Raw genomic sequence first — 25,613 nt, 5'->3', positions numbered from 1 at the left:
GGACAGCCCTAAGTCAAGACAGCCCAGTACATTTATCCCTACAAGTTCTGTATGTATGGGAATTTGTATTGTCATAAGATGAGTCAAGGTTTGGATGAAGCTCTCTATACAGGTATGTCATAGAAGGAACACTCTATGTAAGGACAAACTTTCAGGCTGCAGTGTGTGGGTGTGTAGAGATCTTGCCAAGTCTCTGTCAAGGACAGTTGAAAGTTAATGTAGGAACAGGAGCCCCCTGAGAGACGGTTGTGACGCACTGTTGCAGGGATGGGTCTGAGCTCAGGCACTGTCTTCTCACGCACTGTTGCAGGGATGGGTCTGAGCTCAGGCACTGTCTTCTCACGCACTGTTGCAGGGATGGGTCTGAGCTCAGGCACTGTCTTCTCACGCACTGTTGCAGGGATGGGTCTGAGCTCAGGCACTGTCTTCTCACTCACTGTTGCAGGGATGGGTCTGAGCTCAGGCACTGTCTTCTCACGCACTGTTGCAGGGATGGGTCTGAGCTCAGGCACTGCCTTCTCACACACTGTTGCAGGGATGGGTCTGAGCTCAGGCACTGCCTTCTCACACACAGTTGCAGGGATGGGTCTGAGCTCAGGCACTGCCTTCTCGCACACTGTTGTAGGGATGGGTCTGAGCTCAGGCACTGCCTTCTCACACACTGTTGTAGGGATGGGTCTGAGCTCAGGCACTGCCTTCTCACACACAGTTGCAGGGATGGGTCTGAGCTGAGGCATTGCCTTCTCACACACAGTTGCGGGGATGGGTCTGAGCTCAGGCACTGCCTTCTCACACAGTTGCAGGGATGGGTCTGAGCTCAGGCACTGCCCTCTCACACACAGTTGCCTGTGACGCTGTTGTTGGGATCACTCTGCACTGATACACGATGCCTCAAAATCAGCACCAATGCAACTGACACATACCCAATCGCACAGCTGCCATCTCTTCAATACACACTCAACTCTCTGACATGCAGCTATGCCTATGACTTCAAGAGATCCTCATAGCATTAACCTTGACAACGTAACCTGCTACAGGGTTCACTGGGATCCTAGTTATGTGAAGTTCATTTTCCAATGAGAGACGTCTCTGGGAGGCTAAAACCCTAAACAATGGAGCTGCCAGCAGTCTTCTCCATTAGTTTGAGAAATACGCTGCAGAGAGAACTACTCGTTTATCAATCCAAGGATATGCTCTCTCTCTTTATCTCCCTCCCACTGTCTCTCCCGCTTCCTGTCTCTCTTGTTCTGTCTCTTCCTCCCTCTATGCAGTAGTGAAACCGGGCTTAGCCTCCTCTCTCTCAGTGTGACGTCAAAGCGAGGCTTCCTGACCCAGATCTCTCACTTCCACAGACAGCAGCTGCAGTAAGCTGCAGTAAAGCCCTCAGCGCTATGCTCTGTCTCTCCCAGCCTCACTGCTACACTATGCATGTCAATATAGGCATACACCATGCAAACGCTAACATCACCCATGATGATAACGAAAGGGTGAAAAACTGCTCGCTATAGGCTAGCTGGCAGGGGGAGGGGAAGAGAAAATACACAATACATGTGTGTGTGTATTTTCTGTAATGTCTGTAATCCGGGGCTCATCTGTAAAAGAGACCTTGGTCTAAGTTTGACTCCCTGATAAAATAAAGGTTAAATTGTCTCAAGGCTTAAAAATCATTAATAAATAAAAAACCTGTCTCATCCCCTTCATCTACACTGATTGAAGTAGATTTAACAAGTGACATCAATAATGGATCATAGCTTTCACCTTGTCAGTCTATTTAATGGAAATGTTTTGTACACTCAGTGTATATGGAATATACTGTATATATAGAAATAACCCGGTAAAGGAGTCAGCCAATAGATGAAAAATACTGCAAGCTGTGAAGCTCGAACGCGTTGTATCTGTTGTTGTCACTATAAAAGCAATGTGCGTTGTTAGGTTTGTGAAATAGAATTCATAAAGATAGCTGTGTGAAAAAAGCTTTTCTCTCCTCCTAATCCCAATTCCTCACACTGATCTGACTTCACTGTGTCGCACAAGTAGATGAGGGACCTTATTGGCTACCGACGGATGTGCTGGAGTCCCTCAGCCAATGAGGGCCCCACACCTCGGCACCCACCCATCTTAGGCAAGCAGTGACGGAGTATATGAGCTAGTGAGCGTGAAAAGAGGACAGAGAGAAAATGAGCGGAAGAGAGAGAATTTCTATGAATGGAAATGTGGAGGAGGAACAGCACAGAGTAAAGCCCAGCCATTGGCATGGCAGCTGGAGACCGATGAGACTGTTAGCATCTCTCTCTCTCTCTCCCTCTCTCCCTCCCTCCCTCTCTCTCTCTCAATCCCATATAAGGAGACCATGCCTTACCTTTGTCACATATTTTTTTCACATGAATAAAAACACACACACACATGCATGCCCACGCACACCACTAACCACAGACCCACCCCCAACCCCATATTATCTTCCTACACACACATGCACATACAATACCCTCATGCCCACCCACGCACACACCCTCAGGGCATTTACACACTCACTCCCTGTCCTCTCCAAATCCCCTCCTCTCTATTGATTCAATAAAGAAGTTATCAATTAGTAGAGACCCAATGGTCCAGGTACATTTCAGTCTGCCCCGTGATTGCATTTTAGTCAGATTAGAAATTGAGCATGAAGAGAACTACAGTGGGCACTGTTACTTGTTGTGTATAGTGTACCCTCATTAACAACCTATGAACTGTTGAAATGGAGTCAGTTAATAGGGGCATAACATTCAAATAGAATAGTATTTTTTATAAGCAAGTGGGTCCAACTGGAAAGAGGGTAGTTTAGGAGTTAGATAGTTGCTGAATAAAATGCTACATTTACATTTGAGTCATCTAGCAGATGCTTTTATCCAGAGCGACTTACAGGAGTTCATTGCAGTGCGCGTGTGTCTGTCAGAGAAGATCTCTTGTCCAGCTCTCTACACGTACACACCACCAACTTTAAACCCCAGAGAATATCCTGCTTACTGCTCTCTAGTAACACAGGAGTTACGTAAGCACTGATAGTAGCGTTGTACTGAGTAAACTCTTCTTAATAGGCTGTGCCATCTGCTTTCCACCAAACTAGGCTACTTCGCTCAGACCATGAGAGTCTATTACACAAGACATCTGCAACGAGGACAAATCTTTATTTACAATACAACCAGAATTCAGTCAAACAATCTGTGCCTGAGTTAATTTAATTGGCTGTAGTATCTGGAGTCCAAATAATCACATTTTAGGCTTGAGATCAACTTTAACTCGTTTTGAACGTCTCTATCTAACTTAGATTCGTATGCAGTTCAAAATTACCTGTGACCTTGCTATCAAATGTATTTAATGTAGCTGCACTTTCAAAATTACCTGTGACCTTGCTATCAAATGTATTTAATGTAGCTGCACTTTCAAAATTACCTGTGACCTTGCTATCAAATGTATTTAATGTAGATGCACTTTCAAAATTACCTACATTTCAGAGGAATGCTGCAAAATGTTTAACTTTCTATTCTCTGCCGAAAGATAAGATTACTTGTATCATCAACTTCCCTGATGATGATTGTTACAATTTACCAAATACATTAAACAGGTATTGTAACTAGACTGGTTATCGCTGGTTACCCGCAATAAGATGGAATGGTGACCGTGGTTGGCAATTTAGCCTGTTATCTGAGATAATTTATCTTCTCATGTTAATTTGAGTGTTCTTCTTATAGAGTAACTAGGCCGAGTTACCTTGGTTACCTCAATATACCTAGGTGCCTATCATGAGTATTCACCCACGTAGATATCTTCAGATTGTATTGTGTTACAAAGTGGGATTCAAATGGATTGAATTGTATTTAATTACCTTTCGTCAACAATCTACACAAAATACACTGTAATTTCAAAGTGTATGAACAATTCTAGCATTTTTATTTTAATTAATGAAAAATTTATGAAAAACACTAATATACCTTGATTAAATAAGAATTCACTCCCCTGATTACATGTTAGAAACACCTTTGGCAGCGATTGGAGCTGTGAATCTTTTTGGGTAAGTCTCTCTAAGGGATTTGCACACCTGGATTGTGCAATATTTACCCATTATTCTTTAAAAAATGTTCAAGCGCTATCAAATTGGTTGTTGATCATTGCTAGACAGCCATTTTCAAGTCTTGCCATAGATTTTCAAGTGGATTTAATCAAAACTGTAACTAGGCCAGTCAAGAACATTCATTGTTTTCTTGGTAAAGCAGTGTAGATTTGCCCTTGGGTTTTAAGGTTATTGTCCTGTTGAAAGGTGAATTTGTCTCTCAGTGTCTGGTGGAAAGCAGACTAAATCAGGGATTCCACTACAATTTGCATGTGTTTAACTTTTCTGTTTATTTTTATCCCCAAAAACTCTGCAGTCCGACTCCTTGCTGATGGCAAGCATACCTATAACATGAGGCAGCCATCACCATGCTTGAAAATATGGAAAGTGGTACTTGGGGATGTGTTGGTTGGATTTGCCCCAAACATAATGCTTTGTATTCAGGACATTTTTTCAGTATTACTTGTAGGTGCAGGGTGGATATTTTGGAATATGTTTATTCTGTACAGGCTTTCATCTTTTCACGCTATCATTTAGGATAGTTTTGTGTAGTAACTACAATGTTGTTGAGCCAACCTCAGTTTTCTCCTATCACAGCCATTAAACTCATTAACTGTTTTAAAAACACCATTGGCCTCATGGTGAAATCCTTAAGCGGTTTCCTTCTTCTCGGGCAACTCAGTTAGGAAAGACGCCTGTATCTCTGCAGTGACTCACCATCCAAAGCTTAATTAATAGTGTCACCGTGCTTAAAGGTATATTCAGTGTCTGCTTTAAAAAATTGAATTTTTTTAATTAAGCACCAATCGGTGCCCTTCTTTGCAAGGCATTGTAAAGCTCCCTGCTCTTTGTAGTAAGATCTGTGCTTGAAATTCACTACTTGACTGAGGGATCTTACAGATAACTGTATATACTGTATGGTGTGCAGAGTTGGGGTAGTCATTCAAAAATCATGTTTACCGCTATCATTGCACACAGAGTAAGTCCATGCAACTTATTATGTGATTTGTTAAGCACATTTTTACTACTTAACATATTTAGGTTGCCATAACAAAGGAGGTGAATACTTTAATAACCAATACATTTGAGTTATTTATCTTTTATTAATTCGTACATTCACTTTGACATTATGGAGTATTTTTTGTAGATCAGTGACAGAAAAAAATCACAATTAAATACATTTCCATCCCACTTTGCAACACAACAAAATGTGAAAAATCCAAGAGGGGTGAATACTTATGATACCCACTATAGAGGTGACCCGGATTACCTTAATGTAGAGCAGCAGCCTGTCATTGTGGACTGTCCTTGTTTGAGAATGTTCCACTTTCCCCTCGCTCGCTGCCTGTTGAGCTGCTTGCTTCTCCACTTCCTTAGACAAGGGAAGGGCTTATCCCTCCCTCCTTTCTCTCGTCCTCTATCCCTTCATCCTCACCCCCTGTATTGTCTCTGGGGCTATAGTGGCTGTGTAAGGTCACCCCCTGCTGCATACGCACACACTCACGCACAAACACACACACACACACACAATACCTGTAGCCTTCTGAGGTAGACTGTGGGCATGCCGCCTGCCCAATGAACCCCTGCACCTGCTGTCACTGCCAGGCAGTGCAGATGTAATGGGGACACCATCATCAGCTGTCAACACACTGGGTGTCTCAGGTTACCATGGGTACAGGAGCTCAGTGCCACAATGGCGTATAACCTGCCCAGATGAAGGCAGCACCTGGACCAAGATCATGTGACCCAAACCCTCTCTTCCCCCTCCAAGCTGCCTGAGGCTCCCAGGGTGCACCTGAACACATAGTTCCGCTACACCTCGTCAGCGCTGAGTAGTTCTATTTGCAGGCGGGGAAAGTATTGGCATCAGTGCACTGGAATGTTTAAGCTTAGGATGAGTAGGAATCAGGGCTAGGGGTCAGATTCAATCCGATCCCGTTTTAAAGGAAATGTTAACCTCTATGCACGTTTTAAAGGCAATGTATTGGCATCAGTGCACTGGAATGTTTCAGCTTAGGGTAAGTAGGAATCAGGGCTAGGGGTCAGATTCAATCCGATCCCGTTTTAAAGGAAATGTTAACCTCTATGCACGTTTTAAAGGCAATGTATTGGCATCAGTGCACTGGAATGTTTCAGCTTAGGGTAAGTAGGAATCAGGGCTAGGGGCCAGATTCATTCCTATCAATGTTAAATGCTATGCACGTTTTAAAGGCAATGTTTGCGGAGACCACATTCACGGTAAATGATGCATATGTTGTCACAATCTGAAAATGACCTTTAAATGTAAATCTTGCTAAATACTGAATCTAGGCCTAGGCCTATTTGAAGGGAGCACATTGATGTACAGTACATAACCTAGAGAGTACCCAGATGTAGACATTTAAATGGTTCACTCATGACTTTCCTCTAATTGCGGCCATTGCATGGTTTTGAAGGACAATTTAAAAATGAACTGGTCACCATAACCACAGTTCCGCGGGGAGGTCTGATAGCTCAATAGTAGCTACTGACAGACGCAGAATCACTCAATGAATTTCCCCTCCAACAGGGACATGGATTGAGTTCAGACAAACAGATATATACTGGCACATCTCTGGAGAGGGAGAGTATTTGTCTCTTCTCATCTGACTTGTAGTTTTTCTTTTCTATTGGAACAACATAAAGAGGACATATCTCTCAGTCTAGTTTGCTTAAGGAGCTTCTAAATGGATGTGTTCTTTGTCTTTTGCTGTTTTCTCATCAGTCCAGTAAGGATTTCATGATTGCATGGTTATATACTTGCATGGTTATATACTGTCCAGTGATAGTATAACGACACTTAAAAACAGGATTTTTCCACTGGGTCTCTGAGCCAAGTTGCTCTGGGGACTAGCCCCAATGTGACTTCTGCAGTATAGAAATCACAATGGCTAGTTCAAGGGCCTCATTAATATTTTGATTACAATACAAGATTTCACTGAAATAGTTTGGCATTGCCTTTGAATCAATCCAGGTGCTTCACCCTTGTTAGCGCGCCAAGAAAGGGCTACTGTACAGAACTGTATCTCCCATGGCAGCTACAGTTGATAGAATTTGAAGAACAACACAGAAGCTCGGCCAGGCTCATGTACGAGCACTAGATTTCGTAATATGACAGCGCCCAGCGCTCGGTAGAGTGCATATAGAGCTCGCCAGCTTGTAATCCTAAAAAATGGAAATGAGTTACCTCTAGTTTGTTCAGCCATTCCTATTGGGAAAGAATAAGGTTTTGGGATAAATGCCGAAAATACATTCTGAGGTTAACACAGGCTAAGGAGATCTAATACATCTTGTTCTGTAAAATAATGTCAGACAGTTAATATGATGGCTGCTGTCTTACGGGCTCCTGACCAATTCTGCTATTTTGTGTTTGTTTTTTACGCTGATCTTAACATTTTTGTACATATTATTTCCACTATCAATTTCTATGACCGAAAACAGCCTCTGGACATCAGAACAGCGATCACTAACCTCGATTTGGATGAAGATTTCTACATCAACGAGTCAGCAGCTGTGGATGTACTGCTCATTTCGAACCAGGCCCTAATCCCCAGGACTATAAAGAGGAAAAGACGGCGCAAGTGAGACAAACGAGCCGGTTACCTGAATGTACAATCACTCGAGAACAAACTGGATGAGCTCTGTTTGAGACCATCAACAGGACCTGAAGAACTGTAATATCCTATGTTTCTCTGAGTCGTGGTTGAACAATGAAATGGATACTATACATCACTGTTTTTTCTATGCATTGTCAGGACCAAACAGCAGCCTCGGGTAAGGTTAAGGGGGTAGGTGTGTGTCTCTTTGTTAATGACATCTCTAATGTTAAGGAAGTCTCAAGGTTTTGCTCACCTGAGTTAGAATACCTCATGATAAACTGCAGACCATACTATTTACCAAGAGAGTTTTCATCTATATTTCTCGTAGCTGTCTATTTATCACTACAAACTGATGCTGGCACTAAAACTGCACTCAACGAGCTGCATAGGGCCATAAGCAAACAAGAAAATGCACATACAGAGGCGGAACTTTTACACACACAAAAATGCATTCAAAGCTCTCCCTCGCCCTCCATTTGGCAAATCTGGCCATAACTCTATTCTCCTGATTCCTACTTACAAGCAAAAACTCAAACAGAAAGTACCAGCGGACTGTTCTGGACTGTTCCGCTAGCACAGACTGGAATATGTTCCGGTATTAATCCGATAACATTGAGGAGTTTACCGCATCAGTCAACCACTTCATTAATAAATGCATCAACAACGATGTCCCTGCAGTGACGGCACGTACATAACCCAACAAGAAGCGATGGATTACAGGCAAAATAAAATTCACACTGAGCTAAAAGATAGAGGCCGCGGGAGCGGGACACTAATCCGGACACTTAGAAGAAATCCTGCTACGACCTCTGACGAGCCATCAAACAGTCAAAACATCAATACAGAACTAAGATCGAATCCTACTACGCCGGCTCTGAAGCTTGCCGGATGTGGCAGGGCTCACAAACTATCACAGATTATAAAGAGAAACCCAGCCACGAGCTGCCCAGTGACGTGAGATTTCCAGTTGGGCTAAATTCCTTATATGCTCGCTTCGAGGCAAGCAACACTGAACCATGTATGAGAGCACCAGGAGTTCCAGATGACTATGTGATCTTGCTCTCCGTAGCTAATGTGAGTAAGACCTTTAAACAGGTTAACATTCACAAGGAGACAAATTACCAGGACGCATACTCAAAGCATGTGCTGACCAGCTGGCAAGTGTCTTCACTGACATTTTCAACTTCTCACTGACCTACATGTTTCAAGCAGACCACCAAAGTCCGTGTGCCCAGGTGTGGTCAAGAACGCCAAGGTAACCTGTCTAAATGACTATCGCCTCGTAGCACTCACATCTGTAGCCATGAAATGCTTTAAAAGGCTGGTCATGGCTCACATCAACACCATCATCCCACACACTCTGGACCCACTCTAATTCGCATACCACCTCCAACAGATCCACAGATGACGCAATCTCTATTGCACTCCACACTGCCCTATCCCACCTGGACAAGAGGAACACCTACGTTAGAATGCTGGTCTTTGACTATAGCTCAGCGTTCAACACCATAGTACCATGGCAGAGTTAGTGCCTGCAAAAAGACGCCATTACTATTGCCATTATTATTCACATTACGGTGCCTGGGAACAAGGGCGTGTCCATTTACTGTGAATGTTTTCCTACTTCCGGCAGCGTTCCTCAGAACTTGCATGCCAATTGATCTAGCGGTGCCATCTCTAACTAGATGCTAGATAGCTAGCTATCCGGTGCCGAGAACCTAAAATGTAAGGAGGGAAACAACTGTATTCGATCAGGAAGTAGGTCAAGTGGGCAGGGCATCATAGGTGAATACGCAACTAAAAGATCCTAAATAGAGTGGTGGCAGAACAATGCTCAGGATCCCCCGCCAGTGTAAGGAAACTCCTCCATTGGATCCCAAAGGTTGGTCGTGTCACTCATCCCGTTGGGGAGTTGCAGCAATGAGACAAGATCGTAATCACGAAATTGGGGAGAAAAAGGGGGTAAAAAATTACAACCCAGAAGTGATTGGAACGTAGAAAATTAACAGGCCTGTCTCATGCCAAAGGACAGACAGACAGACTTCTACTCTGGGATTGGTTAAAGCTGCTCGATTGAGGGAATTACTTCAGTGGAATGAATTGATGGTAGGCCTAATGGTTGAAGTGAGAGCTGGTCATTGAGGACTGTAAATCTATAGGCTGGTCTCTTTGGAGTATGATAACTCAAGTAAGGTTGATGGGGATGTTACAGCTACAACCTAGCACACACTCTCTCTCCATCATTCTCTCTCAATCTCTACGCTAATATGATTGTTAGATCTGGTTGCTACAGTATAATCGTCCTATACCTCCTTCCATCTATTCCTCCTAGGCTTTTATCTTACTTCCTCCCTGGTGTTGAATGGATGTTTTAACCCCTCTCATTTTCTTTTTTCTCTCTCTCTACTACAGTAACTGCCCCTTCTCCCTGGCGGCTGCCCTGGCACGGGCTACGGCAGACAGTGTTCTGCAGAGTGACCTCTCCATCTACCACATCCAGAAGACCGTCGAGGATGGAGTAGACCCTTTCCCCCGTGAGTCCCCTGTCAGCCTGCGCATGACATGCAAAATCAGGTCATGTACTGACCTAGCTAGGCTACTGAAAGGACAGAGCTATTTCTTATTCAATATATTGGCTTAAAGCCTTAATAATTTCAGGTGTTGTTTTATTCAACACCGTGGACAAATGAGAAAATCACCAACTTTAACACAAACACATTGTATTTGTGGCACAGCTGCTACAATCTCTTAGCGAATAATTAGCATTAAAACAGTTGCGCTTCCTGGCTCACTTGTTTTATACCACAGCTTGATGTCAACCGCTGTCACTTCGAATTCCCTTTACTTAGTTAGTTACAAAACAAAGCACTCTGTGGAGCGAGCGAGAGCAGAGGTCTTTTAGAATAGAAGGGAACAGCAATGAATAACCCTGCGACAGTCCTCTAAGATCTCTGTGTTCTTATCAGAGAGAGAGAGAGGAGGAGAGAGTGAGGCAAAAAGAGAACGCAGGGGAAAGATAATTTTGGCTCTGGTGATTTGCGTGACGGGGTTGCTGTCTTGGGACGGAGGGTGGGTTGGTGAATGTCAGGTGGGCGGTAAGAGTGGGTAAGAACAGAGGATAGCAGACAGCCTGGCCATCTAGGCCCAGGGCAGAGGAGACACGCGAACACACCCACACACCCACACACACAGAGCTCCCACTGCTCACTGACAGGGCTCTGAGATGGAATGGGAGGTTAAATTTAACTACAGAGCCTGGGGAGTTAGGGAGAGGAGGAGGAGGAGAGGAATGGACAGGAATAGAGAGAAGGGGAAGAAAGGAGAGTGAGGAGGATTGGAGAGTGGAAAGACCAAGTCCTTAGTTCCACTAGGTGGAGCAGAGAATTCATTCAAAATGACCTCGTCCAGATATTCATTACAGAAGCTATGGAGTCTTTAAAAGATACTGCGAGATTTTGGTTGTTTTTCTACTTGCGCTGAGTCAAATGAACTCATAGAAACTATCAACTTCCTCATTCTGTCCCGCTGTCGCATCTGGCCACTGTGTTGACTTGAGAAGTTGCGCGCAGCCTATCATCCGTGTGCCCACGGCGGATGAATGAAATGCGTACATCAGAGAAAATAGTAAAGTAAAAATGCATTTAAAACAACTATAATCTAAATGTTATCGTTTCAAACGAACTTGTAAAAAATGCATAGAGGACCAAGTGCTAACCACCAAGCTTTGTAATAGTTAGGTCTATTTCCCTGTTTTTGAGAGGAGAATGCAGAGACATAAAAATGGTATCCATGAGTTCTCTAGGTAAGTAGAAAACGACCAAACTGTTGGAATCTCACAGTATTTGTAGGATTATAGGTAGGTCTATAGGTCTAGGTATAGGTCTATAGTAAAACATAGGACTCTATAGTAAGCATCAGAGCTTCTGAAGACGAGTTACAACCCCTACTATTCTGTATATTACGAATGAACAATTGGTGAGCCCTTTGTAACAAACAGTAAGCCCACAAGTTTTCTTACGAATGTCAGTCACCCAGTTAATCCCCCCTAACAACAACCAAGGTAACTAGGAAACAGAGTACTTAGAGAGATTTATCTATATTTCAGGTTCATCAAAATAAAAACAAACACTTTAACATTGTCTCCTGAGTCCCTCTCTGTTGCTCGACCCGCTGTGACAGAGAAGAAAAAGGCTAAGGGCTTGATTCAATCCGTAGTACTGAAGAGCTGCGCTACAGCACGATATAAGTATAAAGGCAATGTTCCCACATTAACGGACACTCCATTCACGGTAAACGCTGCATATGTCGGCTCATTAACGGACACTCCATTCACGGTAAACGCTGCATATGTCGGCTCATTAACGGACACTCCATTCACGGTAAACGCTGCATATGTCGGCTCATTAACGGACACTCCATTCACGGTAAACGCTGCAAATGTCGGCTCATTAACGGACACTCCATTCACGGTAAACGCTGCATACGTCGGCTCATTTGGAAATGACCTTTAAATTTCGATACGGATTGAATTGAGCCCTAAATTAGTTCACTTCCTCGAAATTCCGTCAGTGAGCTCACACCGATGATGTTTAAAACCCCAAAAGCCATTTCTATTCACCTATGAACACATTTTGAAACATCCAAATTCAAGCTCAAATGATTGATGCGTTCTGTTCTAATGGGAGTACTGTAGGTACACAGACTATGATAACCAACCAAAACATGTTTATGTCACTTATGACAGGAGAGATTATACAGTTGCATTTAAACAATTCAATGTCAATAAATATGCAATATGCAATGCAATATCAATGCAAAATGTCAATATCAATGCAAGCATATTTATTGCAACCAAAAATGTATCATCAGAAACGTTGACAGTAATCCAATAAACCCTGTTGTTGACTTACATGAGTGCCTTTGGGTTCAAGTGTGACAGAGCTCTAGTATGGAATACAGGTGTCCCAGACTACCAGGTTAATTGGGACTGATTACAAACAAATGTGTGTGTGTGTGCCTGCGTATGTGTGATTATGTGTGTATGGTTTCATGTGAGTCTACATGTGTGTATTTTAATGTGAACAAACGTGAATATACATCTGGAGGCTGTAAATGATGTGCATTCTTTTCACATGTGCACTTATGCATGGATACATGCGTGTATAATGTATATGTGTGCTAGCCTAAGGTCTAATCACATGCCATTTATGTGCGTGCATGTGCGGTTTGTGTGTGTTCTCTTTTAGAGATTGAGTCGGTGGCCTTTGCCCGGCTCATCTTCAATAAGTTGTGTGAAACATGCTGCCTGTGGCTGAAAGACTTCCCTTACCGCCGCCGCCCTCAGCCCTACTACGAGACCTCCATCCACGCCATCAAAAACATGCGCCGCAAGATGGAGGACAAACACATCGTCATTCCCGACTTCAACACCCTCTTCAACATACAGGTAAGCATGAACAGAGTAATCCTTAACCACAGGTCTAGGATCAGTTCAACATACAGGTAAGCATGAACAGAGTAATCCTTAACCACAGGTCTAGGATCAGTTCAACATACAGGTACGGGTGACTCCAGCTAGTACGGGTGACTCGCTAGGTTGATGAAGAGAGCAGCCTTCAACCACAGATCTAGGATCAGATTACCCTCCAGTTCTTACCGTAACCATTAAAGGGATATGGACTCTTTACATTCAATTACAATTGATTGCCGTTTCTGGTAAAGCATAAGAGGAAAGGGTGGGAAAAGAGGGCTCGAACACTACTGTAGCCCTGCCCTATGGCTTCTCCCTAGTGGGCTAGGCTTGGGTGATATACCTTATACCAGGGTATTTAGACATAACGACGCTATGATTTTCAATATCATTACAAAAAATATATATAGATAGAAGAAATGTGGGCTGGGCGCCCCCCGTCTCTTGTGGGCTACGGGGGGTGCGTGCTACGCCACTGCTTATAAGTTCACTTTTTTAAAGAAATAGCGCCCCTGGTGTTTTACATTCGGCGCCCCCCTGGTGTTTTACATTCGGTAATACCATATATCCCAGTGTGGTACAGAAACGGTATGAAATATGGATACTGCCTAACCCTATAGTGGCCTTTAAAGTGCTTACTCTAAAAGGGCTCTCTAGAAACCCCAAGACACATGGCGGATGGCATCCTGATGACCACAAAATCAATACCTTGTTCTTGGCCACACTCAAAATATATCCTCCTATCAAAGACTCCAGGATGTCTGTCATTGTTTGAATGTTTCTTAGCAACATTTGGCCTAACACTTGATGCAAGAACAGTAAAACACAGTATCACCATCAATTCAGGAAGTAAACTGAAATTCCAATTCTAAATTGAGGAGTTTCAGTTTACATCCTGAATTGCCTGAATTGAAATGGAATTGACCCCAACCCTGTAGAGGCACTCTTCAAAATCGCTGTCGACTGGCTAAAAAGAGCATTTTATTATTCTGTGTATATCAGCTAATGAAGAGACCCCCCCCACTGAGTAGGCTAACCCAGCTGGGAAGCTATCGACTCACTTCACTATGGTGGGAGATCAATAAAACTCCCCTATACGAGTTATTCCCATTACAACCCCAATAAGAACAGTAAATGATAGCACAGTAGGTAGCCGCTGGTGAATGAAATGCTTCTAATAGCATTATTGGCTACAGCACTCTAAAGTGCTCCCTCGGGCATGAAGGAAATTATTTCAATGAAGCTGAACAACACACCCTCACACACACACATAAACACACACATAAACACACACATAAACACACACACACACAGAGAGAGGCAAACAGACAGATAGAACTGGAGCTAGAAACATTTCGCTGCACCTGCGATAACTGCAAAATACAGTGCCTTGCGAAAGTATTCGGCCCCCTTGAACTTTGCGACCTTTTGCCTAATTTCAGGCTTCAAACATAAAGATATAAAACTGTATTTTTTTGTGAAGAATCAACAACAAGTGGGACACAATCATGAAGTGGAACGACATTTATTGGATATTTCAAACTTTTTTAACAAATCAAAAACTGAAAAATTGGGCGTGCAAAATTATTCAGCCCCTTTACTTTCAGTGCAGCAAACTCTCTCCAGAAGTTCAGTGAGGATCTCTGAATGATCCAATGTTGACCTAAATGACTAATGATGATAAATACAATCCACCTGTGTGTAATCAAGTCTCCGTATAAATGCACCTGCACTGTGATAGTCTCAGAGGTCCGTTAAAAGCGCAGAGAGCATCATGAAGAACAAGGAACACACCAGGCAGGTCCGAGATACTGTTGTGAAGAAGTTTAAAGCCGGATTTGGATACAAAAAGATTTCCCAAGCTTTAAACATCCCAAGGAGCACTGTGCAAGCGATAATATTGAAATGGAAGGAGTATCAGACCACTGCAAATCTACCAAGACCTGGCCGTCCCTCTAAACTTTCAGCTCATACAAGGAGAAGACTGATCAGAGATGCAGCCAAGAGGCCCATGATCACCCTGGATGAACTGCAGAGATCTACAGCTGAGGTGGGAGACTCTGTCCATAGGACAACAATCAGGCGTATATTGCACAAATCTGGCCTTTATGGAAGAGTGGCAAGAAGAAAGCCATTTCTTAAAGATATCCATAAAAAGTGTTGTTTAAAGTTTGCCACAAGCCACCTGGGAGACACACCAAACATGTGGAAGAAGGTGCTCTGGTCAGATTAAACCAAAATTGAACTTTTTGGCAACAATGCAAAATGTTATGTTTGGCGTAAAAGCAACACAGCTCATCACCCTGAACACAACATCCCCACTGTCAAACATGGTGGTGGCAGCATCATGGTTTGGGCCTGCTTTTCTTCAGCAGGGACAGGGAAGATGGTTAAAATTGATGGGAAGATGGATGGAGCCAAATACAGGACCATTCTGGAAGAAAACCTGATGGAGTCTGCAAAAGACCTGAGACTGGGACGGAGATTTGTCTTCCAACAAGACAATGATCCAAAACATAAAGCAAAATCTACAATGGAATGGTTCAAAAATAAACATATCCAGGTGTTAGAATGGCCAAGTCGAAGTCCAGACCTGAATCCAATCGAGAATCTGTGGAAAGAACTGAAAACTGCTGTTCACAAATGCTCTCCATCTAACCTCACTGAGCTCGAGCTGTTTTGCAAGGAGGAATGGGAAAAAATGTCAGTCTCTCGATGTGCAAAACTGATAGAGACATACCCCAAGCGACTTACAGCTGTAATCGCAGCAAAAGGTGGCGCTACAAAGTATTAACTTAAAGGGGGCTGAATAATTTTGCACGCCCAATTTTTCAGTTTTTGTATGTTAAAAAAGTTTGAAATATCCAATAAATGTCGTTCCACTTCATGATTATGTCCCACTTGTTGTTGATTCTTCACAAAAAAATACAGTTTTATATCTTTATGTTTGAAGCCTGAAATGTGGCAAAAGGTCGCAAAGTTCAAGGGGGCCGAATACTTTCGCAAGGCACTGTATGTATACGCGACCAATCAAATGTGATTTGATTTGACAGAGACACACCAGCCAGATAATAGCATGTTATCTGAGCCACACTGAGTCAATCAGTCATTGAAGTCCTATCCTTATTAGTTTTCCAGTCATCCCCAACGATTATGGCCCCTCCCCTTATGTCCACTCTGAGCCAACTGGCCAGTGAGACATCCCCGGGACAGACAGGCAGATGGACAACAGCAAGGATCCTGAGATAATTATTCAGTTGGTTCAAATGTTTATCTCATTCTATTAGCTAAGCATGCTAGTGGCAGGTAAGCCTCCCCAGTTAATTAAAACAAATAGATGGAGATGCAAGCAGGTTATATTTCGATTTGCATATTCGTGATGAGGCACTACTACACATCAAGAGTATGAAGCAATGCAAAGCATTCATCTGTCTCAATCATTTTTACAACAAGCTTCCATAAAGAAATTGAACTCATCATAGTAATGTTTTCTAAATTACAATTGCTTCTACAGCATAGTTTGTTGCGTGTCACTCTCGTGACGTTGTGTGCTTGCCATTCACGGAAAACACACAACGTCACGAGAGTGACACGCAACGAACTATGCTGTAGAAGCAATTGTAATTTAGAAAACATTACTATGATGAGTTCAATTTCTTTATGGAAGCTTGTTGTAAAAATGATTGAGACAGATGAATGCTTTGCATTGCTTCATACTCTTGATGAGAGTCTATACATGAATTAATATCATGTTAGAACAGGTGATGACTCCAATGAAGTGCAGAAATAAGAGTGCTTCCTGAAAGTATTGAAGCTCTGAGACATTGCAGGCTCATCCTCTTGTCATACTTTTGGTCATGTTTTGACCTTTGACCTGTGTGTGTGTTTTCAGGACCAGGAGGAGCAGGCCTTCTTCGCCGTGTTCGATGGCCATGGGGGAGTGGACGCCGCCATCTACGCCGCCAACCACCTTCACGTCAATATGGTGCACCAGGAGTGCTTCAGCCAAGATCCAGGGGAGGCCCTGTGTCGCGCCTTCAGAGTCACCGATGAACGCTTCATCCGTAAAGCTAAGATGGAGGTAAGGGCTCAAATTGGTATCGTATGGACATTTTCATTCATATCAAATGGGGTGTGGTCAAAAACTGATTGAAATCAAATGGAAAGACCCAGTAGACACGTTACCGGACATTCATATATGTTTATGTCTAAATGTGTGTGTGTGCTTCCACCCGTATGTATGTATATGTGTGTGTGTCTGTCTGTGTGTGTCTGTGTGTTACAGAACCTGCGCTGCGGCACCACGGGGGTGGTGACCTTTCTAAGGGGACGGACCCTGTATGTGGCCTGGCTAGGGGACTCTCAGGTCATGCTGGTCAAGAAAGGCCAGGCCGTGGAACTGATGAAACCTCACAAGCCTGACAGAGAGGTCACATGCACGCACACACACACACACACACAAAACACACTCACTTAATCACTGTTCACTTCACACACACAGTGGTTAACATCACTTGAGCAGAGATGTCTGTCTCATATACAACCACATATCATTGTACATAATACTATCTTTCTTTCTCCCTCTGCAGGATGAGAAGCAGCGTATTGAGGCTCTGGGAGGCTGTGTCATCTGGTTCGGCACGTGGAGGGTTAATGGCAGCCTGTCCGTATCCAGAGCCATAGGTGCAAACAATCACTCTATGCCTTGTATTTATACAATTACCGTATGAAGTACAAGAGGTCGGAGTGTGTCGAGCAGAGAGTGTGTGTATGTCGTGCAGAGAGTGCGTGTGTGTGCAACTCACCACTCAGCAGGAGGCCCATAATCAGTCTAAACTATCTTGGTGATTGAGTGCCACAGCCAAGGATCAGCTGCCACTGTGCTGAGTGGGAGACAAATAGCAACCCAGAGGTGGGGGTTGAGGGTTTCCTGTAACTTTATGCATACACAAGTGTACGTAACTTTAGGTTAGGTGACCAGTCTGATTTTCCAGCAGGTATTTAAAATCCTAATGGGATTAGATGGAATAATCTCACAGCTCCAATAATACATCATCACAATCACAACAATACTGTTGTTCTCTTGAAAACAAATGGCCTTTACATTGGAATCCACTGTAAAGACTTCCTTAGAATCCAACTGTACTCATTTACATACACAATAGGGTTGGGGTCAATTTGAATTGTGTATTCAGGAAGTGATTCGATTTTATTTCCCCCCAAAAATGGAAATAACTGACCTCAATTCTAATTGACCCCCAGCCTTGATGCACAAGGCAACTTGAGGCTAGCTTCTAGTCTTATTTCCTGATAGTTATTTTAGTGGTGGCTAGTGAGAAAGCCCTACTGTGACCTGCTGTTCCCTAATCCTAAAGCTCCACTAATCTGATATCAAAACAACCGCTTCCTCGACAGCAAATGGCTGCTACATAACAACTGTTTAATACCTGCTGCATGAAGGAGAGGAGAGAAGACAGATATTGCAACACTGATATTCATACGTATATATAAATACATTAGTCACAAAGGACCGAAAATTACGCTTTTCTTACGCACGCCTTTCATATGCACTTCTGAGCAGTTTCAAACGTACTTTATGAAGGTGCGTAACGGGCTTTGCAGGTGTTGTTCCCTTGCGCGCGCTGAATAAATGTAATTCAACCGCGGAACTTTTCTCGTGGAGTTTTAATTCAATAGGGTTTTCGGTACATTTATCTGAAGCCATCCCTTTAAATACGGTGTACCTTTTATTTTGTCGACAGACTAGAATACATCAAGGGAACGGGTTAAGGAAGTAAGGATCAATAAAATAAATCCATCTAAATATATGCAGATTCGTCTCCGTTAGCACCAACTGGTGTTTAAAATTACTCAATCAACTGTTACTAATGATCCTCAGCAACAACCACACGGCCGTGATAGCGTTTACAGAGGAAGCAAATGAAGGTAAATGAAACAATGTAATTAAATGGAATGATAATTTAGGCTATAGGTCTACTAATTGAAGGGAACTAACAGTAAATGACCAGTTGAATGTGTTGTTTTTAGACCTACTGACGGTAGATACTGATAGTGACTAATATTTAACATGACAGAAATAGGAAACAGAGAAAGTCGGGGTAGCCTATAATTAAGCCATTCAAGAGTTCCTATCCCTGCAAGTTAAAAGGCTGTACAATTAAAATTCGACATAATGGCACAGTATTTCATAAACTTTACTGTGGGAATGTTGATATGCTTCAGTTTGCTGCCATATGACTGGTTTCACATTTGTCTCCAGGTGAAATAAAACAAGTGTCATTTATATTTACAATTCCCTTCTCCAAACGGATTACTCATTTACCTAGCTCTTATCAATAGCGAGTATCAAGTTGTAAATTACAGTGCATGGAGAATTATGTTATTTCTATCATAAAAAATCAAGTGGATGCTTTTTCCACTTGGAAACTGCAGATTCACTCAACTTTATTCATGGTTTCCTCTCGCATAAATGTGGTGGAATTATGAAGGAATTAAGTCAAGGTCAGAATAAGGCGTATCTGTAGACACACCTCTGCCACACGTTCATTTCTTAGATTTCCATCCCGAACGAATAGCAGGTGAATAGCATGAATACGCAAAGAGAGAAAAGTGCATAAAAAGGTTATAACATTCCGTTTAGGCGCTCTTAACTCGGTTTGGAGTACTGAACAACACGTTTAGGCGCTCTTAACTCGGTTTGAGTACTGAACAACACGTTTAGGTGATAAGGTGGCAAGCAGAAGATGTATAATTTATTATTACATTTTAAATGAACATTTATTCTTTGTTTTTCTCAACCATGATTTCAAAACCGATGCATAGCCTTGTGGACTTGACAGATAAAGCAGCACTGAATATCACATGAAGTTGTTGTCAGCTCTTTGAGGGTTTAACAGGTTCCTGTTTTTATAAAAAGTGCTTCAATGAGAAACATTTGACAATATATAGAATACATGATTTGTTTTCTTTGTTTCTTATCTCTCTTTGTCTTGGTGATTGACAGGTGACAATGAGCACAAGCCCTACATCTCTGGCGTTGCTGACCAACACATTGTCCCATTGGATGGCACGGAGGACTACCTGATCCTGGCCTGCGACGGCTTCTACGACACAGTCAGCCCCGAAGAGGCGGTGCGTGTGGTCAGCGACCACCTGACGGAGAACAGCGGCGACAGCACCATGGTGGCCCACAAGCTGGTGGCCTCGGCCCGTGACGCCGGCTCCAGCGACAACATCTCAGTCATTGTGGTCTTCCTCAGAGACCTCCGCGCGCCCCCGCCGGGAGAGGAGGACGAAGAGGGGGAGGAGGGAAAGGATGAGGAAGTGGCGGAGGTGGAGGAGGAAGGTCAAGGGGAGATGGGCTGCCAGGACGGGAGCACCACGGACGTTGGGGGGAAGGGTCATTGTTTCCTGCAGCAGTGCTCGGCTCCAGCCGATCTGGGCTATGAAGACCGCACAGACTCGCTGACAGACAGAACCAGCCTAGGCCTGCTGGGGCCCATGCTGGGAGAGGATGGTCGAATCAGGCTCCCCCCTGCCTGCTCACACCCTACCCCCTCCTTAGCCCTCACCCAGAATCTCATGCCTACCGAGGGCCATGGGGCGGCCTGGTTGCCCTGCCTAGAGGAGGGGCTCCAGGGCTCCAGGCACAAGCCCCAGCCTAAACCCTGTGTCCCCGCCTGCCAGGAACCCAGCTCAGACGGACAATGGCCCCTGGCGGCCTCCCTGTTTGGCCACGCGGGGAGGCGCACCCGGAGGATGGAGTGCGTGAGCCCCAGGTGGGGGTGGGTGTCCCGGCGTTGGGGCCGTGCCCCCAGGGAGCTCCCTGGCCTGCTGCACTCCACCTGTAGTGTGCCCTACCCCCAGCGCTGCCCCGAGAGGAGGCCCGGGGTGGCCCTTCCCCACCTGCCCCACGGCAGCAGAATCTGATGATGTGACCTAATCTTCACTAGCTCCTCGATCTCCTGCCCCTTCCTCTATCTGACTACAGTCATTATTTCATTCATCCATGCATCATGAGTTCCCCATCCAGGACACTGGCTCCACACCCATACCCTCACAGCCCCATTCAGGAGGCAATCTACCTACCCCTCCCCATACCCACACAGCCCCATTCAGGAGGCAATTTACCTACCCCTCCCTATACCCACACAGCCCCATTCAGGAGGCAATCTACCTACCTACCCCCTCCCCATACCCTCACAGCCCCATTCAGGAGGCAATCTACCTACCCCTCCCCATACCCTCACAGCCCCATTCAGGAGGCAATCTACCTACCTACCTACCCCTCCCCATACCCTCACAGCCCCATTCAGGAGGCAATAACAATTCCTGCTCCTGGCCCGTATTGCAAACAAACACACACTGTACTGTACTTTCCGATTCATAATGGAAAACACATTATCCGCCCACTCTATCTTCATAGATGGGAGTACTTAATACAGGATTATAAGTAGTGGTCACTTACCTGAATAAATCCAACATATATAGACTGATATGTATTCCAGATGGGAGTACAATAGAGGATAATGGCATGTAGAAGGGATATTATTAAGAAATTATATTCTATTTATAATTTTGGGGATGACGTCATCCAAGAGCAGACAGTCAGTCCTTGCCATGCCTGTCAAATTGAGGTAACGTTTACATAAAACTAAACACGAGATGTGTTCTCATTGACAAGAAATCATTCCCAACAGACTGGGTGTGAATAAGTTGCCAGACTTACTTGGCCAAGATAGTTCAGACGACTCAGCAGAACATGTGCCTTCCCTAAACAAGAAAAAGTTTATGGGAATTTTGAGCCTCAGTCAACAAAACCCTTTCTAAGCTTCCCATTACAATATGGACCCATGTGTTTCATATCGCTTACAGGGGCTACTTAACCAACAACTATCCTGCTTTTTAAGTTCACTAACAACATTAGAGCATAAGAATGATGAATGTCAAAGACTTCATCTCTGGTTTGACAAATATAGTAAATTAATCTTAATCTCACCATCCTTTCAAATGTGAATGTTTATTTTATATTGAAACTCCATAGAAGATGCTATATACTGTAGCAATGACTAGGTTCTGTAAAATGTGCCTCCATTCTCCTGGCCCAGGCAACTGTTGTTTAATATATATCAAAGACAGTTCAGTCTTGCTGTTGGAAAAACTCCCAATCTTTTCACCTTTAAGAAAACAGGAATTGTTGGTGCCATTCCTGACATTTTTAACTCTTACTAACACATTGTGCCATTTCCATACTTTCCCCCCCTAACATTCCCCCCCCTTCCCTCCCCAATCCCACTGAGTTCCCAGGAGCAGGAGACAAGGACACAGGGTATGAGAGGCCAAATCCCCTCACTGACCCACAGTCACACAGAGAAATACCCCCAGCCAGTCAGTCAGTTCCCAGTCACTGTCATTGCTTACTGCTACCCTGAAACACCTAGCCGTTGGTCGCCTGGTGGCCTCCCCACTGAAGAACATGGTGGTCATTTACAGAAGGCCATTTGGACAGTGTCATCGTGAAAGATCCACAGAAAGTAGAATGTATTCCAGTTGTCGAATGTACATGGAGCTCTCCCGGGACCTTCATAGATGGGCCAGTAGGACTGAGACAGTAATGGGGTTTTTGGACTGTGGATGTAAGACAACCGTGTCTGGATGCGGTACACCTGGAGGACACACTATTCTGGAGGCGTTTGTTCATCATGAGATACTTTATCAGCTATCCACCGTATCCTTGCAAATCTGAGTATTCTATCCTGGTGTTCCACTCTGAGAGAGCAGGATGTGGATAAGCACACTGACTCTCAGGCAGAAAGATGCCCATGCTTCTGTATCTTTCCCTTTGCGTAAGCAACACCTGCATTTTGACTCTTGGAACAGTAGACCACACAAATTGACATTTTCTGACCAATTATGAAAGACAACCAGAAAGTAGAATATATAAGGGTAGTTATCAAATGCCCCGAGTCCCCCCAACTTCCTCCCCAGTCCCACCCCCACCCACATCAACTGCTTTTTCAAAGCTTTCTGCTTCTTTTTGAGAGCAAAAAAAACGCACATCTTTCCCATCTTAAATGTTCCTCGGACGGGGCACCAATTGCTTATTGGAATTTATCGTAATTTCACATATTATGTACATGTAGGTATGAATGTGTGAAGGCGTACGTGTGGGTGTGTGTATACGTGTTGAGGGTATTCATGTGGTCTGTCTTATAAGTCTACTATTTAACATCACCACTGTAAAGTCAGCAGGATGGTGGAACAATATTCTGTGTTGATATCAAGCTTCACAGCCCCTAGCACTCTACTGTACTATTCATGTGACACCTTTGGAAGTAGAGTTGTGTACTTTAGCAGTGCTTGAGTGACAAGGGAACATGGGAATTCAAATGCTGGGCCACATTTCCACTGAAATGTCAAAATGGTCCCCCACCTCGCAGTCCTCTAACTCCGCAGTCGTTCATAAGACGCTGAACCTTCAAGCCATAAACAGAAAAGTGTATGCTATAATTCCCCAGCTCACATATCCCATAGTTCCTCTCTCTCTCATCCACTTCTGCGGTATGACTCTTCCCTTCTACCCCCCCATGTCTATATGACCCTTCCCTTTTACCCCCCCCTATGTCTATATGACCCTTCCCTTTTACCCCCCCCATGCCTATATGACCCTTCCCTTTTACCCCCCCATGCCTATATGACCCTTCCCTTTTACCCCCCATGCCTATATGACCCTTCCCTTTTACCCCCCATGCCTATATGACCCTTCCCTTTTAACCCCCCCATGCCAGTATGACCCTTCCCTTTTAACCCCCCCCATGCCAGTATGACCCTTCCCTTTTAACCCCCCCCATGCCACTATGACCCTTCCTTTTAACCCCCCCATGCCAGTATGACCCTTCCCTTTTACCCTCCCCCCATGCCAGTATGACCCTTCCCTTTTAACCCCCATGCCAGTATGACCCTTCCCTTTTAACCCCCATGCCAGTATGACCCTTCCCTTTTAACCCCCATGCCAGTATGACCCTTCCCTTAAAACCCCCATGCCAGTATGACCCTTCCCTTAAAACCCCATGCCAGTATGACCCTTCCCATGCTGATAGAAACAGACCACGCTGTTCAGGTCTGTTCCCCCCTCTCCCCTTCCTTTTCCTATGCCACTCCATTGCTCTCCATGACTCTGCACTGTGTGTCCATGTACACAAAATGCTTTGTTCCTGTAAGCAATAATGAATCTTTACGAGTCGCGCATGGAAAGGCTTTTGTTCAGAGGGTTTGTCTTCACTGAGCAAGGCGGAGGGAGCTAGAGCCAGATCAAACTAACCACAGCCACCCTCCTAAACTCTTACCAGTGCTCACATTCACATTGATGGGCACACACCACTTTACTTCTGCTCGATGGTAGAATGGGACACAACCTATGATGTACCCCTTAGAAAGTTGTCGGTGTATATAAAATGCTACCACGTTTGGCGGCCATATTGAATTAGTCTCAAAGAGAAACACTAGAAAGGGTTTCTAAGCTTGGCCAGCCCCCTGTGACAGGGTGGTTCAAACTCTGTATGCCAGGCTTCCCTGAAGACAAACCCATGACCAGCTCTTCCCCAACCTGCAGGTTAGGTAAACCAGTAAAAAGTTTCAGTATCTCTATCTTCTGTGTTGTTCTCGTAGTATACAAATGTGTATCTTAACGGTGACTATTATCATGTATAAAGATTAGACCAAGTCTTTTGTCTAAAGGGTTTTATTTGACCTCTTCTGCAACCAGATGGATTTTAATTAGACCTTCTGAATTTTCCAAAACATTTTTGGGGGTGTTACTCTCACCATTGGTGTGTGTGTAGGCACTCAGGTGTGTGTGCTGTGGCTCCAGTTGCTCCACCTACAGATCCAGGGGACTTAATTAGAGTGTCTTCAGCCTCCACCTGTCAAGCTGTGGCAATAGAACAGCCATATTTAATTAACTACCCAAGATGCTTTTTAATCAAGCCCTCCAACTGTCCTGTGGTGATATGCACATATGCCCATGTATATACATGATGGCCAGTATTTACAGGGAAAACTCCACCCAAAATCTATATTTTGGTATTTGTTTCATTAGTCCATTATTGATATATTCCCACAATATTTTGCATGTCAGTAATCAAGTTTTCAAGATATGTAACTTTCAAAATAGAGAAATCTGGCCCATATAATGCATTTCTCAATTGCTGACATGCAACAAATACTAAAAGATAGTTTGTGGGTGTAGTTTTCCATTAAAGGAATGCCAACACTGTGTAAAGTGCATCAAGCATTCTTCAGATAGAGAATACAGATGGCAAGCTACAGCGTTTTAATCACATATACTAGTAAAGGAAGAGGGCATTCCCTTGTTAACATTCAAGCAGAGAAACGGAAACATTGCTATGTTTCTATT

General features: G+C 43.9%; 1 protein-coding gene across 1 annotated transcript in view; it reads left to right on the top strand.

Annotated features, from left to right (window-relative positions):
* The window catches only part of LOC109892797 (protein phosphatase 1E), a 65,986-nt gene extending 41,066 nt beyond the window's left edge, over positions 1-24,920 (top strand). The window contains exons 2-7 of the mRNA XM_020485581.2: positions 10,120-10,241; positions 12,954-13,153; positions 17,070-17,258; positions 17,463-17,606; positions 17,767-17,860; positions 20,202-24,920. Coding sequence (XP_020341170.1) covers positions 10,120-10,241; positions 12,954-13,153; positions 17,070-17,258; positions 17,463-17,606; positions 17,767-17,860; positions 20,202-21,127 — 1,675 coding nt within the window. The 3' untranslated portion in view covers positions 21,128-24,920. The remainder of the gene's footprint in view (positions 1-10,119; positions 10,242-12,953; positions 13,154-17,069; positions 17,259-17,462; positions 17,607-17,766; positions 17,861-20,201) is intronic.
* The last annotated feature ends 693 nt before the right edge of the window (positions 24,921-25,613 follow it).

The sequence above is a fragment of the Oncorhynchus kisutch genome, linkage group LG6 (assembly GCF_002021735.2).
Source record: "Oncorhynchus kisutch isolate 150728-3 linkage group LG6, Okis_V2, whole genome shotgun sequence".
Classification (NCBI taxonomy): domain Eukaryota; kingdom Metazoa; phylum Chordata; class Actinopteri; order Salmoniformes; family Salmonidae; genus Oncorhynchus; species Oncorhynchus kisutch.
Note: the sequence above shows the minus strand (reverse complement) of the source record. Positions and strands in the feature narration are given on the sequence as shown.